Here is a 15910-nt window from a genome sequence, read left to right on the forward strand (position 1 = left end):
TTTGCCTGGAAATAGGAAATTCTGAGTATTGGCTGTACAGTAAAAATGGCCAGTGTGTTGAATGAAGGTATCATCGTGGGGTGGTTGGTAGAAATAGGTTGTGTTGAGGCCGTGGAGAGCACAGAAAAATGATGAAGGACAGGGAAATACAATGATAACTTAATCTGAGCAAGCTCTCATTGCAATTGCTGTGATGGATTCAGGTCAAACATAAGCAAAGTGTAAATCTAAGTGGAATTATTTAATTCTCAAACGAAGGAAGCCCTGAAGATTATTGAGATATATGACAACTTTTCATTTGTACGTTATAATGAAGCTTTTAAAATAAATAATGGAAGAAATGACCTAGTTAAATAAAAATGTTAGGGCACACAAAACAAGTTTGATTAAAATAATATGAATAGGGTAGTGCTTTCTGATAATTTTTGTTGCTGTTTTTTGCAGAAGAGGATGTTATTTTTGAAGAAATGCTATAAAAAGAAACAAGAGGTAAAAAATTCCCAGAAATGAATCATTAGTTATTGTTTATACAAGGCTTTGGTCTGAAGATGTAAACAATAAGGAATGTGCAAAATAAAAATTAACAATCCAAATAAAGCCTTCCTCCAGTAGGGCATTTACAGACAAGCACCACTGTTTTTGAAAGGGTCTGAACCTTATTAGAAGAGTCACAGTATGTATTAAAAACAATCCTAAACAATAGCTTCTGGTGACTTCACCATCATTTCACTCTTCTGTTATGTAAGGAAGGCATTTTATGTTAAATATCTGCAACAGGTTCAGCTCAGATACCCTGGCGCCCCACCCACAAGCATAAGTATGATCTACAGAGGATTTGATCTTTGTCACAGCAATTTAAAACTAGATGAATTATCTGCACTCTCAAAAAAATAAAAAAAAAAAGAAAGAAATGCTCACCAAGTCTTCTGTGGTAAAAGGACGGTGATTCTCCTCCACTGAGTAAATTCGCTGGAGTGGTAGATACTTGCTGATGTAAACTCCTGACAGCTCGGCATACTGGGAAGACATTCCTTGAAGTAAAACATTTGAAAACCAGATTTAACATTGAGGAAGAACTGGGGATAGAAGAAAGGGTTAAACATTCACTGAATCAGGAGCTTGTCTGGGCCCAGATGTTGGTGTGAAAGACCCAGAGGCAGAAAAATGCTGGCATGATGCAGAGAAATTTCTCAGAAAACTAACAGTAGTACAATTGAGGATAGGAGAAAGCCATATGACTCATTTAAAGAGTTTAGCATTAATGACTAGCAATGCTCTGTTTCCCTCCATGAGATATCTAGCTCATTTTTTTCACAATTCTTGCCCTAACATCTAGCGCAGACTATGAAGTAAGTCTACAAGTCCACTATGGAGTAAGTCTATAGAACTGACCTCCAAACTTTTATATCAGTCATTTTAGAGACCTACTTGTGAGCCCTTGCCTCTGGACGCTGGGTTCCCCCCGCTCCCTCCATCTGCAGTGGGAAGCAGCATAGCAACAGACATCGCTACACAAGAGCACCCAACCACGGTCTACTGAAGGTGCCACCAGAGGCCCATGCTCTGCAGATGCATTTACCTTTGACGCCTACAGCAAGTGGTGTAAATTCCCCTTGACTGCTTCTATGATTCTTTCTGCATTTAACTCCTAGATTCCTAGAGAGATCTGTTCCCCAAATTTTCTTTCTTCTTTTCAGAAAATCTGATCATTATCATGTCCTTTTCATACAAAATATAAATAAAGTCCATTATCCTGGCCTCTTACTGTTTTCTAGACCTGCCTTTCCCATGTTACTCCATTTTTCCATAATATTCCATTCATTTATTTATGTATTTCCAGAACAGCAACCAAAATTTTTAAGCTGAGATTTTGATGAGGTATTAATGAAGTGCTTGAATGTTATTACTAACCTGTGCGCTCCTTTTCTAGCTACCCCTTCAGAGTCCCTTCTGCCACTACTGTCACAGCACAGCTCCTCCTGACCATCCCCACCTCTCTGAAAACCTTTCATTGTTCACTGCTGGACTCATGCCAGCAACACGAGGCAAGAGGGAGAGCTTTGGGACAGACACCTGCATGTGCAAGCAGCCTACTTTGACTGCTCTGAAACTAATAATAAAACAATAATTCTCTAAAGTAGTTAGAGCAATTAAGAATATTTTAATAGTTAAATTATATCTAATTTATATATATAAATATAAAAATATATAGTAATAGTTATATATTACATATGAAGAAGGGCAGAATGTATTTAACAGAGAAATTTATTGCCCAAATATCTTAGAGTATTAAATGAAGATCTGATAGCTTATTCTGTTTTGTTGGGTTTTTTTTTTCAGTAGATTTTCTAAAGGCTTAGTTTCCTTTCCAGCATTTTTCAAACATTTTTTGTTGATTCATCTCCCCTAGAAGATCTTACAAAACAGGATCTGATCAGTGCTTGTGAAGCAAACAAAACTTTCAAACATTTTAATTAATTAGTGTTTTGTGTATTTGCCAGATTACGTCCTTGAAATATACTACAAATAGCCTTCTCCATTACTCTTTTATCACAGCGACACGGGTGCTGTGAGAAAAATTATTTGGCTGCAAGTTCTTCTCTCTGAACTCAGCTCCACTGAGAGAGAAAAGGAGCACTAAAATCTGAAGGCAACTAATCTTCCATTGATGGCAAGGACAAACCCCAAACACCCACCACTAGGAACTATTCTTGGACACCATGATGATGCCTGCTAGGTATAAAGGACATGAACAATGTTTGAAATACAGTATTTATAGCTTTCCTCTGAATTCTGTTTAAGGTAAGAAAACATTACTTCGATTTGCAAAATTTAAAAGTTCCCTGCTCTGCCCACCAAAGTAAACGTGGTGAAACACAACGTGGCAAATGGTAACAGGACAATGCTTTCACTGCTCATAGAAGATTTGGGACTGGACATTCAAATCCCTCTCTGAACATACAGAACATACAGTGAAAAGGCACTAGGACAGATTCCCTGACACCCTCTGAATCTGCTCGGAGGCAGCCCAAGGACCTTGGTTAGTTCACCCTGAGGCCACGGAAAGTCCAGCTTGACATCTAAGAGGGAAAACAAAAGCACAAGTTATGGCCAAATGTGCTATTCACATTTGTGCTGAGGCAGAGCTGAGCCACACGGGGGAATAGCAGCTAACACTGCTATTTGCACTTCTAGCAGAGACGGGGAAAGAGCCGGTCATTACGGCCCTGGACTGTGTTTGAACCAGGGAGGGGAGATGAAAGGCTCTATATTACAATCCCCCGAAGGAATGTGCTTTCCATTTATGAAATGGCTGCACACAAGGGTAGAAAGAATTTCTATCCATTTAAATTCCAGGAAACAGTAGATGCATTTAGCTTTGAAAAAAAAAACCAACCCAAAACAGTAGCACAGGAAAGATCTCAGCCATTACTCTGTAGCTCTGTCTAAGTGTGCCCCAGTTCTTTTCTCAGGCTTGGTCCATTTCTGTCAGTTTTGTGTTTCAGGTTCTCAGATACCTTTCTTCCAAATATCATGAAGAACAGAACAGTTTAAATACTTCTATTGGTAATTTTGACTGATTTCAACTGAGAATTCCTTTATAGAAAGGGGAATGAGGGAAACATCTCCCTTTGTTCAATGCCACACGTATATCTCTGATGATCTTTGTATAAGCAGAGTTTATGGAAGACAAAGGTCCTCGCTGCCAGCCTCACCTCCTGAACAAGGTGCCACGTGAGGCCATGGTTGGTGGAGTAGTCCAGTTTCACCTGGTTGTCCATATGAGGAGTAAATGCCTGACTGCAGCCCATCACCAAGTTGAACTGTATCATGTATGAAGCTCCGATCTGCATAGACTGGGTCTCCACGTAGCGCATGCTAGAAGCTAACTTTGAATCTCCTGTAAAACTGAGAGATGTAAGGAAAGAATCAGGATCCATCTCCAAAATATTTCAGAAGGGAACATTAAGAATGGTTCTGGGTTAAACGCAGTGCTGCTTCTTTCTTTGTTCTGTAGATTGGCACATGGGATGAGACCATGCACAGAAGCATCTTTCTGTTGGTACCTTCTGCAAATTACAAGAGAGGCCTTGATGTATCCCAGAGTGTGAAACACTGAATTATTCTGTTAGTTCTTACTATATGCTCTTTGTATTAAGGATCACATTAGGATCAAGCAATGGATAATGTACAGAAAAAACAACATAAAGTTAATTCCCCAGGAGTGTCCGTTGCCTAAGGTCGTGTCACAGTAACAGCTGTAATTTCATTCAAACACTGGACAGTAAAGATACACTGCATTTAGTTTAAAATATTCGTATTCAATTGGCTTTTCATTCCACTGATTTTCAAGTGATTCTATATGCAATGCATTCATTGACTTGACTATGTTTTGGGATTAATAATGCCTATACTCAGCTTCTTTTCTGCAAGACACACTGATACAAGAGTTATATTATCCAGTAGACTGGAGAAGATAATTTTGTCAGTAGTAATGTTTGGAACAAACCAAGCCTCGTATACGGTACAAGGTATCCAGTTATCACATACATGGTAACACAACATATAGTTTTAAATTATAGGGTTATTTCAATTTAAATGCAGTTTTTTCTTCTATGCACTCTTGAAAAGGAAAAAAAAACCAACCCCAAACCAACAAATGCAAGAGAGGTGTAAGGAGGAAGTAAGAACAACTACGTTTTGAATCCTGCACACTAGCCTTCAAATCAGAACGTTTTTAAGAAATTTCACACAGAATAAAAATCACCTCCTTCTTAGTTTGAGATGTTTAGTTAGTGTCTTCAGAAGTATTGTAGTCCTTTCAGCTAAAACATTTTCTAAAACTGTTTTTAAATGTGAACAATTTAGGATAGGGATTGCATCTTTTTACAGAAAACAACTGCAAATCATCACGCAAAAATAAAAAGGTACATTCAGTACACTGATGACGGGAATAATCTAGTTCAAGGTTGCCCTTATGGTCGAGTAAGTTACAGTTTATCATCTTAAATAAGAAACCCTGATCTTTCAATACCATACAATAAAATATATTAGCTTCTACCCCTGTAAAGTTCAAGGTCATGACGAAGTCAGCATAAAGACTAGGAATACAAGTCAGTGTTACTTAGCACTCTTTTAAATTAATTCACTGACCCACACTCTTTTCTATAGTGTCCCTTCCAGATGGTGCAGTTAAGCTAAGCCATAAATGTCAACATCTTACCTTAAAGTTCTAGAAGAAATTACTGAAAGCTGCCATTAGTTTTACCATTATCAAAGTGCTCTTACTTGGCAGTTAAGATCTGGGCTCCTTTTTACTCGCTAACCTTGCTCTCTGCAACTTTATTTCCTAAACGATGATCCAGTTCATGGCATCATATGAAACTAACCAGTCTATGTCAATCAGCACCACAAACCAACTGTGGATGGCCATTCCCTGCACCGCTGGGGCACTGTCATGGACAACTGGAACAGAAGGCAGTAAGTCACCTTGGAAAACTGTATCTCAACTGTTTGCTCTTTCAGTGAATGTTGTCAGTGTTTTTGTCAACAGGAAGGATAATTTTATGTTGAGCAGAGGGTATAATGTCCATTCATCCGCGGTCCAGCTGGCAACTCATGGTTTGTGGCTTCATTGGTAGACCTGAATGCACCTCAGAAGAATTTGTTTGGATAATGCCTGAACTTATTTTTCTTTCAAAATTTATTTTATACTTTTCAAAATGACAAAAACCTGCAAATTTAGAAGTTAAAGCTGACTTGGTCTGACAAAATTTTAATTTCTACAAAGCAGTTTGAAATTTCATGGCTGATGTGGGAAAACAAAGTTTTACCAAAACCCTCTTGGGAAATCTGTGCCATTACAACCAGGCTCGCTAGGTATCAGTCACCTATGTGCAGTGTAATCAGCTGAAAGTTATAGGCAGCAATGCTTTGGAAAATGATCTGGCATTGCACACATAAACCTGCTCACAACACATCACAGTAACCTAAAGCTCATCTGAAAAGAATAAAGGAATTGAAACTAAACAGTCTGATGAATTATCTGCCCAGAAGCTGTCTTCCCCAAAGTGATGGAAGACAAGTGAAGGACCGATATTCGGTATAGGCACAAAGAAGTAAGCATTTCCTTTTTTCTCTTTGCCTCCACAAAAATTCCCTCTATTCAATATGACAGGTGTAAAACTAGGGAAAAAAAACCTTAACTGTCATCTTTTTTACAGGTGGCATTCAGGTGATGAGTAAACCAATTTAAGTTTAGTATTAATTTTCATTTAGTAACTTACCCACTGGATATTATTTAATAACTTAGCCACTGGATATTATACAATACATTAAATAAGCACTGTTTTAAAGGCAAAACAGCTCTTTAAAATGGATATTAAAGAAATGTGTAAAAGGAAGGTAGTGATGAGATGAAGACAATCTGTGATACTCCATAAGAAACTCTTTTAAGGGGAGGAAATCACATTACGGGTTCACAAAGTCCTTTATCATCCATAAATTGCCTCCAGCTGAACAAGGGTAACATTAAAGGTGGGGGCTCCACCTTACTTGCCACTTCCTCACTCTCCAGCTCTCCCGTGTCTGTGGTTAGGGGCATGCTCTTCTGCTGGAATACCAAATATTTCCTTTGTTCTGGGAGTCACGCAGCTGCATTACGTTTCCGGATTTTGTAAAAAGCAGAGTAATGTCCCTGGCGTAACAATAATTAACTAAAAAATCTTTAGAAATGAGAATGCAGAGGCTACATTTTTGTATAAGTGTGTAGCTGTGAGTTGGTTTCTGGTGTGTACATAATTAGACCTGTGGAGGCGCAGGAACACAATACCCATAGGTGCCCTCAGAACAATTGGTCTCCCTCCAAGCACTGCCAACTAATTGGTACTTCTGGGAATGATATCACAGCCAATGTCAGCCAGTCTGTGCTGTTCCAAACTGCTCTGGGATCCCCAGAGTTACCATGTTTCAAGGCCGCTACTTTCAGGAATACTGAAAAGCCACATTGGATGCAGCTAGTTTTGTAAAGCTGCATTGACCGAGAATATTGACGTGATGGTCAAATGCTCACAGCAGCCCCAACTTTGCTTCCATCAAAAGCAGGAGATGTTTATGTCTTTTCACATCACATCACATCTACTTGGCTAAATAATTCCTAAACATATTCATATATTTTAATTAAGTCAATTACCCAAAATAAACTTCCTGCATGTTACAGAGTACTAATTAATCTAAAAGACAAAACATGTTATAAAACAGGTAAAATATCGAGCTGATGTAGGGCAGTTATATTACATTGCTCCACAATGATAGTTCATTATGAGCCAGATTTACGGTCTTCCCTCAGGCTGCTCCAGGGATAGTGGGACACTCTATTGTTCATTACATTGAGTTAAATCATAATGTTGTCATCTGACTGAGACAGTTTATTTATATAAAGCTATTTTATTTGTGTCCAGATGAATATTAAAAAAAAAAAAACAAAACACAGAAGAAGTGTTATTAGCATCCTTACCAATACTTAAATGCAACACTTCATAGGCATTTGGGTCAAAACCTTGCCTGTGTATGAGCATCTTATAGAAGTGATGAATTAACAGACATCATCAAACATTTAATTTCAAAAGTGTTCTGGAATCCTTTCTTTAATAAATACTTTGCTGTAATAGTCTAAAGACCAATCTGAAACCAAATGTTGATGATTACAATTGAATAAAGTGACTGTTCCAGATACGGAACATTATAAAACACTCAATAATCATGTTTGCTCAAAACATACGTATATCAATAAACCCTTCCTTTCTAAATGAAGCCAGCTACTGAAAAGAACAACTTCCCTCTTCAACAAAAATAAAACACCCTCAGTTCTCCCAAATTTTAAAGGATAAGTATTTCAGATTTACTGATTCTGAAGCAGAAGCAGAGACCTAACAGACAATTAAAGGCAATTCACTGAAAATGGGCCTGGGGATGACACCCTGTAAAATGATTTATAGCACATTTCCCATAGTTCTACTAATGAAAAAGCAGTTGTCAGACTTTTCTCAAGAGGGTGGTGTCAGTGCTACTGCAAATTCTGCTCATAGCAAGACATGAGTTAGAAAACGAGAACCAAATGGACTCACAGCTGGGAAAAGCCAACAATAATTAATTTAAGTAGCAGCCATTTGTACAGACTTTGTGTAAGTTTAAAAATTTCCCTTGAGAGAAACAAGGTCAATGAAGGATAGAGTTCATATCTTCCAGTGATAATGAAAAATGCTTATACATAAATAGTAAGGAAATATTGCAAAGGATTTGATTCTTTAGTTGATGCATGGGAAGTTCAGCATTTCCACTATGACTGAGCACTACAAATCCTAGCCAATATATGTGATGGAGAATTTAGCTTAGTGTTTATTATATTGATTCTGATTTAGAGTCATAGGAGGAAAGCAGAGGAACCTCTGCTATCTTAAATAACCTACCCCCTTCCCCATGATAAGCTGGTCTTACAAGAACAGAGGGAAAACAATGTCATTAAAGGGCTTTCATTCCAGCTCTTTGATGAAGAAGATGCAAACAGTTTGAGCCCTAACATGTTGTTTCATTTTAATGAGCAGCGAGTATCTTCCTTGTCCTTATTAAAGTGGTTAATGGTGCTTCTACTGCCTCATTATCACCGCTAGAACACATCCAGTGTTGTTCCTACTGCTAAGCCAACTCCTTTTAGTTTGACAGATGATCAGAAAGTCAAATCAGATTGTTCAGGGATACTTGCTAATAAAATTCCAACAGTGTTTCTCTGAGTGTCCATGGGGACGCTAAAATTATTTGTATTTTCTTGAGGCTTTCTATAATTACTGTGATTGTACTTTCTCCAAATAAATATATCTATGCCAATTAAAGCCATACTGGGTTTATATGTTGATCAGACTAGCATGAAACTGTTATTTGGTTTTAATCAAAACATAGAGATTAAATAGAGCTTCCCTTGTATTAATTCTAGATGTTACACTTACATACTCCAGAATTTAATTTTTGTGAATTAGGTTAACGTTTTACTAATTCTACTAATTTACTAATTTACTCATTTACTTATTTTTACACAATCCTAACAGTTTTATTTTACTTTGGTTTTTCACTTCTTTTTAATTTCTTGCCTTTTTTTTTGGGGGGGGGGGGGGGGCAGGTGATATTTTCTTGCTTTCGTTTCTAAATACACTGCACATTTTAGGCATAATTGCAATTTGTCATAATGCTGATCACAGTATAAATGACAAAATGGATAATACCAGACAAAATTGCTACAAGTAACTATTGTCATTCTACCAGCATTCTGCTGCCTTTACTTTTGGAGTGTAAGCTAACAGCTATGTACACAGATCTGAACATTACTTACAAAATATTCAGAGTCTGTACATAACAGATTATTTCATAACCTGTATACTCGTATTAGCCTGACTGCATTTTAAGTGAAGACTATGAAAATTTTCTAAATTGTTTCTATTAGGATATTATTCAAGTATTTTGTGGGGAAAGAATGCTACATTCAACATTCCCATCTAACAAAAATTTCTGTGCAATGGCATTTAAAAACTTACTGCTAATTGCAATTAGATTAGCAACTGTATTTTTGTCCGTAATGTGAGGATGAGACACAATTTTTCTGAATAACTGACAGAAGGATTCATTTGCAGGAATCACTTGATTCTTAGCCGGATGAATAGACAAAGAATACAAAAGTAGAATAGAAAGGAACAAATTTTTCTCACCAAAGAGTCCAGTCATGTCCACAGTAGGGCTGAACATTTCCCAGGTAGAATCCCAGAGACTGCGTGACTTCAACTAGGTTGGTGAAGTCCAGGCTGATGCTATTGAAAAGCACAGAGGTCATGATAATTTCATCAATCGCCCACACATCTTCGCCTTGAGAAGAGTGATACGGTTGCCACCATCTGAACTGAATGCCAATCTGTCTTGCATCTTCAGGCAGCTCCACTGAAATTATTCTGGAAAACACAGGAAAATTATTATTGAAATTCTTGCTGTTTGTCAGAATTCTATGGGGATGTATTTTATAGTTATTTTTTCTCACTGACCCTAAAAATCGTGAGTTAAATTCAGCCTCAGCTGAATTACCTTAGCATCTACTGGTATAGCTTCTACCAGGGACAGAGGAATTGTTAGTTCTCTTGGTTGTCAATGAAATTGAAAGACATTCATGTGCAAAAGCCACAAGTAGTTTCCACCAATTTTGTAAATTTTGCTGCTAGTGTGGGGTGCTCTGTAAATGTGAAGGTGCTCTTCCTTGCCAGAAGAAAACTGAATGCCCTCCATTTGAAGTTCAATTGCTTAGACTGGCAAAGGGATGATCAGTTGACAAGAACTTGTGAATTTCATCTCCATTTTCTGAGACTCAGTAGATTTTATTCTGATATGAAGACACGCATCTTCCTAATAATGTCTGTGCTTGTTTCTGCACAGCACTGATGTCATGCCTGTGCTGCTCCTGTCCTAGAAGAACCCACCCCTGTAAACTGCCATGTTCAAGTGGAAAAGGTTCGTCTTGTCAGACAATGTGATTATGTGTAGTCTTGTATGGAAGACTCTTTTCTTCTGTAGTTACATGGAGATACAACTGGAGGTGAGTCCTAGGTGCTTCTCCTGGTATGCAAGGTCACCTGATTTGTCATGGCAGCTATGTCAACAAAAGTATAATTGACAAACTGCAAAGAAAATTAAGAGTAATATCTAATTTCCAGGAGCAATTATGGTACTCAGCAGCAGGGAGCATGCATTAATTGCCACAGCAACGACACTTTCTTGAAAGCTCCATAAATCACTAGGACCACGGTGCCCCACACAACGCACGTGAGCTGGGAAACAGACTGGCAACAGGGACATTCGTCTCCGGCAGTGTACAATTACTTGCTGTCAAAAGAGGTTTTGGCAAGCTCATCATATAGCTGATTATTTTTCTTTCTCTCTTAGAGGAAATGTGGATAAAATGACAAATCAGAGAAACTGGAAACATAATTTTGTACTTTACCACCAAGTTTTTTTTCCAGATTTAAGGCTTTCTAAGCTGTCTGTTGTAATATTTTGTTCTGCACATGTGAAACAGTCTTGTGTCTGTGGCACTCAGTGCAAAAGCATACTCTTAAAGATGACTTGCTAAACTGTCCTTGCAAAGAGTAAATTTATAATAGCATTGCCTAGTGTCACACTGATTTTAAAGAAGAACACATTAACCCATTAGCAAGAAAAAATCAAACAGCTCTGCTAAAGAGGTGGAGAGCACTCAAAAAGTCCTGGCTAGCATTCCTGGGAGCTGCCTTTGGCCACTTGTAGGCTGGAGAAGGCAGGGACAAGGGACAGCCAGAGGTGATGGCTGCTGCGTCCCCATGGCAAGGGACCAGCAGTGCACACACTATATGTATGGTGTATACATTTCTTTTGCTGCTCAAATAAACATGCTCAAACATCATACCCTTCTAGGAGAAAGACCAAGCGCCATTACTCTCTGGTATGTGAATAAGCAACAAGGACTTTCTTTCTTCCAAGGGCTCCCTAATAAGCAGCAACCCTACAACTTCTTGGGATAATTTTTAAAGGCACGAATGACTCTAAATCTGATGCTAAAGGAACTGATGATTTTGTCTTCCATGGTTCAGCAGGGTGAACCTGAGGAAAGCCAGTACCCTGGCTAGAAGGAGCGTTGTCTGCAGCGTACACTGTGAAGCACTTGGCACTTGTGTGAGCTAATGCTCTGTTATAATCCTGGGCATATTTCTCTGCTGGTGGCTGTTTTTGATGCCTGAATATTCCTTTTCACTCTTAACTCTCATAAGCTTGCCCACATGGACTCTAATTCTTACTGACAGTAATTTACAGAAAATCCTAAATCATGACATACACCACTGATACACCTATTCGATGTTAAAATATTTAACACATGCTAAAATAAATTTCTCATCCCAGGGGATTAAGCAAACACAATTTAAAAACATTGGCAGAAACCACCATATATGGCACATATGTTAGTATGCAGAACCTGACTACATCTCCAGTTATAACAGCTTCTCCTGTCTGGCTTTGATTTGTTTGAGATAGATGGAGAGGGAGGGGGATTCTTGCTAATGACTTTTCTGCTGCAGAGAAGAAAAGTGTTCCTACTAACATTACCAGCTACCATTAGATTTCTTAAAAACCAGCTGGGAGACCTTTGCTCTGATCTCATTCTTTCAAGCTATGCGCATACCTAATGTTGAAAAGCCACCGCTGTTCTGCTCAGAAGAAAAATGCAGCTGTCAAATGTTAGCAGATTAAATGCACCTTTTCAGCAGAACATTAAATGTGTAATTATTTTTTGTATGACTGAAGATTAATTAAATTTCTGGATACAGATTGATTGCCAAACTTTGCAGCAGTCCATCTATGTTACCAAAAATGCTGATATCTTCAGACAACATAATATGAAAAGGTGAAGCTTTCTTCATGTTCTTCATCATAATTATTGCCAGCATTATCTTCAGGTTTGTATGTCTGTCATTTTTCCATCTACCCAGAATGGACTACAGATATCCCACGGCAAAACCTTTCTAACTTGTGTATGTTGTGCTTAGCTCTTTGCTCTGTCAGAACAACAGAAATTGTGTTTCATACTTAATCTCAAAAGCAAAAGAAGTCTCTGACATCAATAAAATTTACTACATTTATATCTCAAACTTCATTAAAATCAGTCACCAGAATGTGTGTTTTCCTTTTTGTTATAAAAATTTCATAGTGCTATATATTAAAAACCTTTAGGGAAATATAATTCCTAGAGCTGTAATCTTGAATGTAAGAATTAGAAACAGGGTCATATAAAATATATATGTGACTATAATAAAGGATGGGAAAGGGAATTCTGAAGAAGGCTTATGAGTGTTCCAGTACTTAGGATCTTTCCTTTGGAAACATTTAAAACTTCAGAAATTAAAGTCTACTGTGATATACTTCTACCAAATACAGTCATTCCTTTCAGATTTTTGAGTATTTCTTATAGCTCCCAGGAAATATATTTAACGTTACAATTTTTTTATTCCATTTAAATATTCTTAATCACATTTTGCATATTGTAATTTTGTACTGAGTTATTAACAAGGTGAGGAAATCTAATATTTTTTTTCAGTATGTTGATCTGATCTGGATAAATATAAATAAAGAAAGTTGTACGTAGTTAAAGTGACTTGCAGCCTACCTACAGTCCCACCCTAAGGCTGGCTCAGGCATTATCCTGGAACTGGGTGGAGGGGTAGAGAAGAGGACACAGGGCAATGCACAGTGCAAAGCTGCCCTGTGGCAGGAATGGACCTGCTGGGATGGGACCTGCAATGCCATCGCTGGCTCTGCCTCTCGTGTGCTCCCTTGAAGAGCATTTCCTTTCATTGGGATTTATTGGTTCTGCTGCAGCACCCCATGAAGATGGATGCTTCTAGGTTTGAGTGGGTTTGCAGAGACCCAGCCCAGATTGTCCTGGGCTTGCAGTACAGGTGTGCTCATGAAGAGTCCTGATTTTGTAATGCTTTATTAAAATTGGCGGATGGTCTCACAAATGTAGCTGTAAACAACACCATCTTTCCAAATACATCAGATACTTTCCTCTCAAATCTGTCACCAAACATAAGCGCTGCTAGATGAGATGAGCTTTTTGTTCAGTTTCTTTGTGACTTGTACAATTCCCAGGCACAGTCACCAGCAGGTTCTCTCAGGGCACCGAGTCTGACCCACAGGCACGGGCACAAAGTCACAGTGGGAGCAGGCACAACTTGCCTGCTGACCTGGAGAGACCCTCACAATCAGATCTCAGCTGTCCTGCACTGACTGCAAACTCCTAATCCCAGAGGATGGTGTAGTGAAGGTGTCTACGGCTTCAAAGCTACAAATAATTTATGTTAATTTTTCTTTACAATTGGCTGCTTCCATGGGAAGAGGCATGCCTCTGTTTCCCACAAGTACATTTCTATCCCTCATCCCGCACTGCCTCAGCTTCTTCTGTCACATCACCCAAGACTTAAATGCCATTAAATCCATACATTCATTTTTACAGAAGCAGGCAAAAATGGGAAGTGCCCAAAACAGCTGCAAAATTTTAAGGCAAAGCAGTAACTTTCAGGGTGCAGTAAAAGTTTTTCACTGCACTCACCCCCACACTGTATGGGCAGATGTACTTACTCTCCACATTGACATAGACTGCCACTACCAGCATTACCTGCATGTAGATAACACTCTTTGTAATGTTTATGTACGTACCTTGGCTCATGGTAGTTGAGGTAAGAATAGTGTTCCAGTAGTTTCCAAGTAATCCCGTTGTCGTAGGAGTAGTGCAGCAGCACTCCTTCCCCGGGCTGGTCGGGTGCCTTGCAGGTACTCAGCACTGACTTGCTGCCCAGGCGCAGTGTGAACTGCAGGAACCTGAATCAGAATTACACAAGTATTTATAGGGTACCGTTTGCATAGCGGTTTGGTTTTTGGCTTTTTTTTCCTAACCGGGTTGTTTTCAGATCTTCTCAATCCAGACAAATTTTGATAAATATCAGTTATGGGGTTTTGTACACATGATTTGTTTTTACTGTCAAGTAATGCAATGTGGCACATATAGTTAAAAAATGCCAATCATTACAGCATTTAATTATTTATTAGGCACTGAAGGGGAGGGAGACATAGTGAATGGATCTAATCAGCTGCCACAAGATGTCAAATAAACACAACCTTATAAATAATTAATTAGCACTTGGCTTTGACACTCAGGTTTGATATTAACATTTCATATTTTCCATCCGAGCTGTACAATAACTTCCCTCCAGTCTGTTTTGGGCTCTGTTGTTTACAAAGCAGGAGGAAAAAAGGCAAGGCTATGAAATCACCGTGAAAATATGGAACTAGATGGTTTTTAAAAACTTTTCTTCCTGCTAAAACAACGGGCTTAATAATACACAAGGTTGTAGCTGGAAGGGGAGGGGTACCCCAAATTCTTTGCCTCATATTACTGCTCCTTCCCTCTCACCTGGACTGGGAGCTGTCAAGGAAGGCGGTGATGAGCTGGCGCCTCCCATCCTTGTTGAAGACCAGGGCCTTGCCGCTGGCCAGGACACCGCAGCCGAAGCTGACCTCAGCCCCCCGGATGGAGTAAAAACTGTGGTAGGAGGAAAGGCGGGAGCTGGTGAAGCTCTCCGAGACAAAGACGGGAAAGGTTTGCGATGCCATCTCACACGCCGGCCCTGAAAAGCCAGGGTCGCACCTGCAGGTGAGGAAGGTTGAACAGCACAATTAATGACTTGTCTTCTCCTGTGGCTTGTTTAGCAAACCAACAGTGTCTGCACTTGTCCGTGAAGTGAAGATGCCTACCAAGTCCCTCTGAAATCTAAGGACCAAGAACCTCTTTAAACTCTATTTAGGTATTGCATAGCCAGTGGTGTCCTTTTAGCTAGTGCTTACTTTTCCAATTTTGAAAAATCATAGTTATGAACACTCCACCAATCTACAGATAACACTCAATACAGAAATATTTTTATTCATTTTTGGAACAAAAATACTGCCGACATAATTTACAGTTGTTCATATATAAGATGATTAATTTGATTTTATCTGTAGTGTGTCAGATGTGATTACAAGAAATTGAGTATCAGAACAGAACACGCTGTGGGCCACGCTGTTGTTAATAACTAAAAATAGTACAGCAACATTTTGAATGGGCTTACAGGTTTTGAGTAAATAGCTTTATTTTTTAGGCTGAAACCCTTTTAACAAGCCAAGTTTTCAGAAAAAAAGTGGACTGCTGACCTTCTGTCCTTGAGATCTGTTAGGCTATGGGATATTAGAACTATGAAAATTGTGATTCTTTCCCAAAATTTAATATGAAAGTGATACAGTCCCAAATCACCTC

At 38.7% G+C, this 15910-nt stretch overlaps 1 protein-coding gene across 2 annotated transcripts in view; it reads right to left on the minus strand.

The window, feature by feature from the left end:
* The window catches only part of RELN (reelin), a 297403-nt gene that overhangs the window by 85415 nt on the left and 196078 nt on the right, over positions 1–15910 (minus strand). For both annotated transcript variants that reach the window (XM_040594080.1, XM_040594079.1), the window contains exons 18-22: positions 15032–15265; positions 14278–14439; positions 9756–9992; positions 3717–3909; positions 919–1031 (exon numbers count right to left, since the gene is read on the minus strand). In XM_040594080.1, coding sequence (XP_040450014.1) covers positions 919–1031; positions 3717–3909; positions 9756–9992; positions 14278–14439; positions 15032–15265 — 939 coding nt within the window. The remainder of the gene's footprint in view (positions 1–918; positions 1032–3716; positions 3910–9755; positions 9993–14277; positions 14440–15031; positions 15266–15910) is intronic.

The sequence above is a fragment of the Falco naumanni genome, chromosome 5, assembly GCF_017639655.2.
Source record: "Falco naumanni isolate bFalNau1 chromosome 5, bFalNau1.pat, whole genome shotgun sequence".
NCBI lineage: Eukaryota > Metazoa > Chordata > Aves > Falconiformes > Falconidae > Falco > Falco naumanni.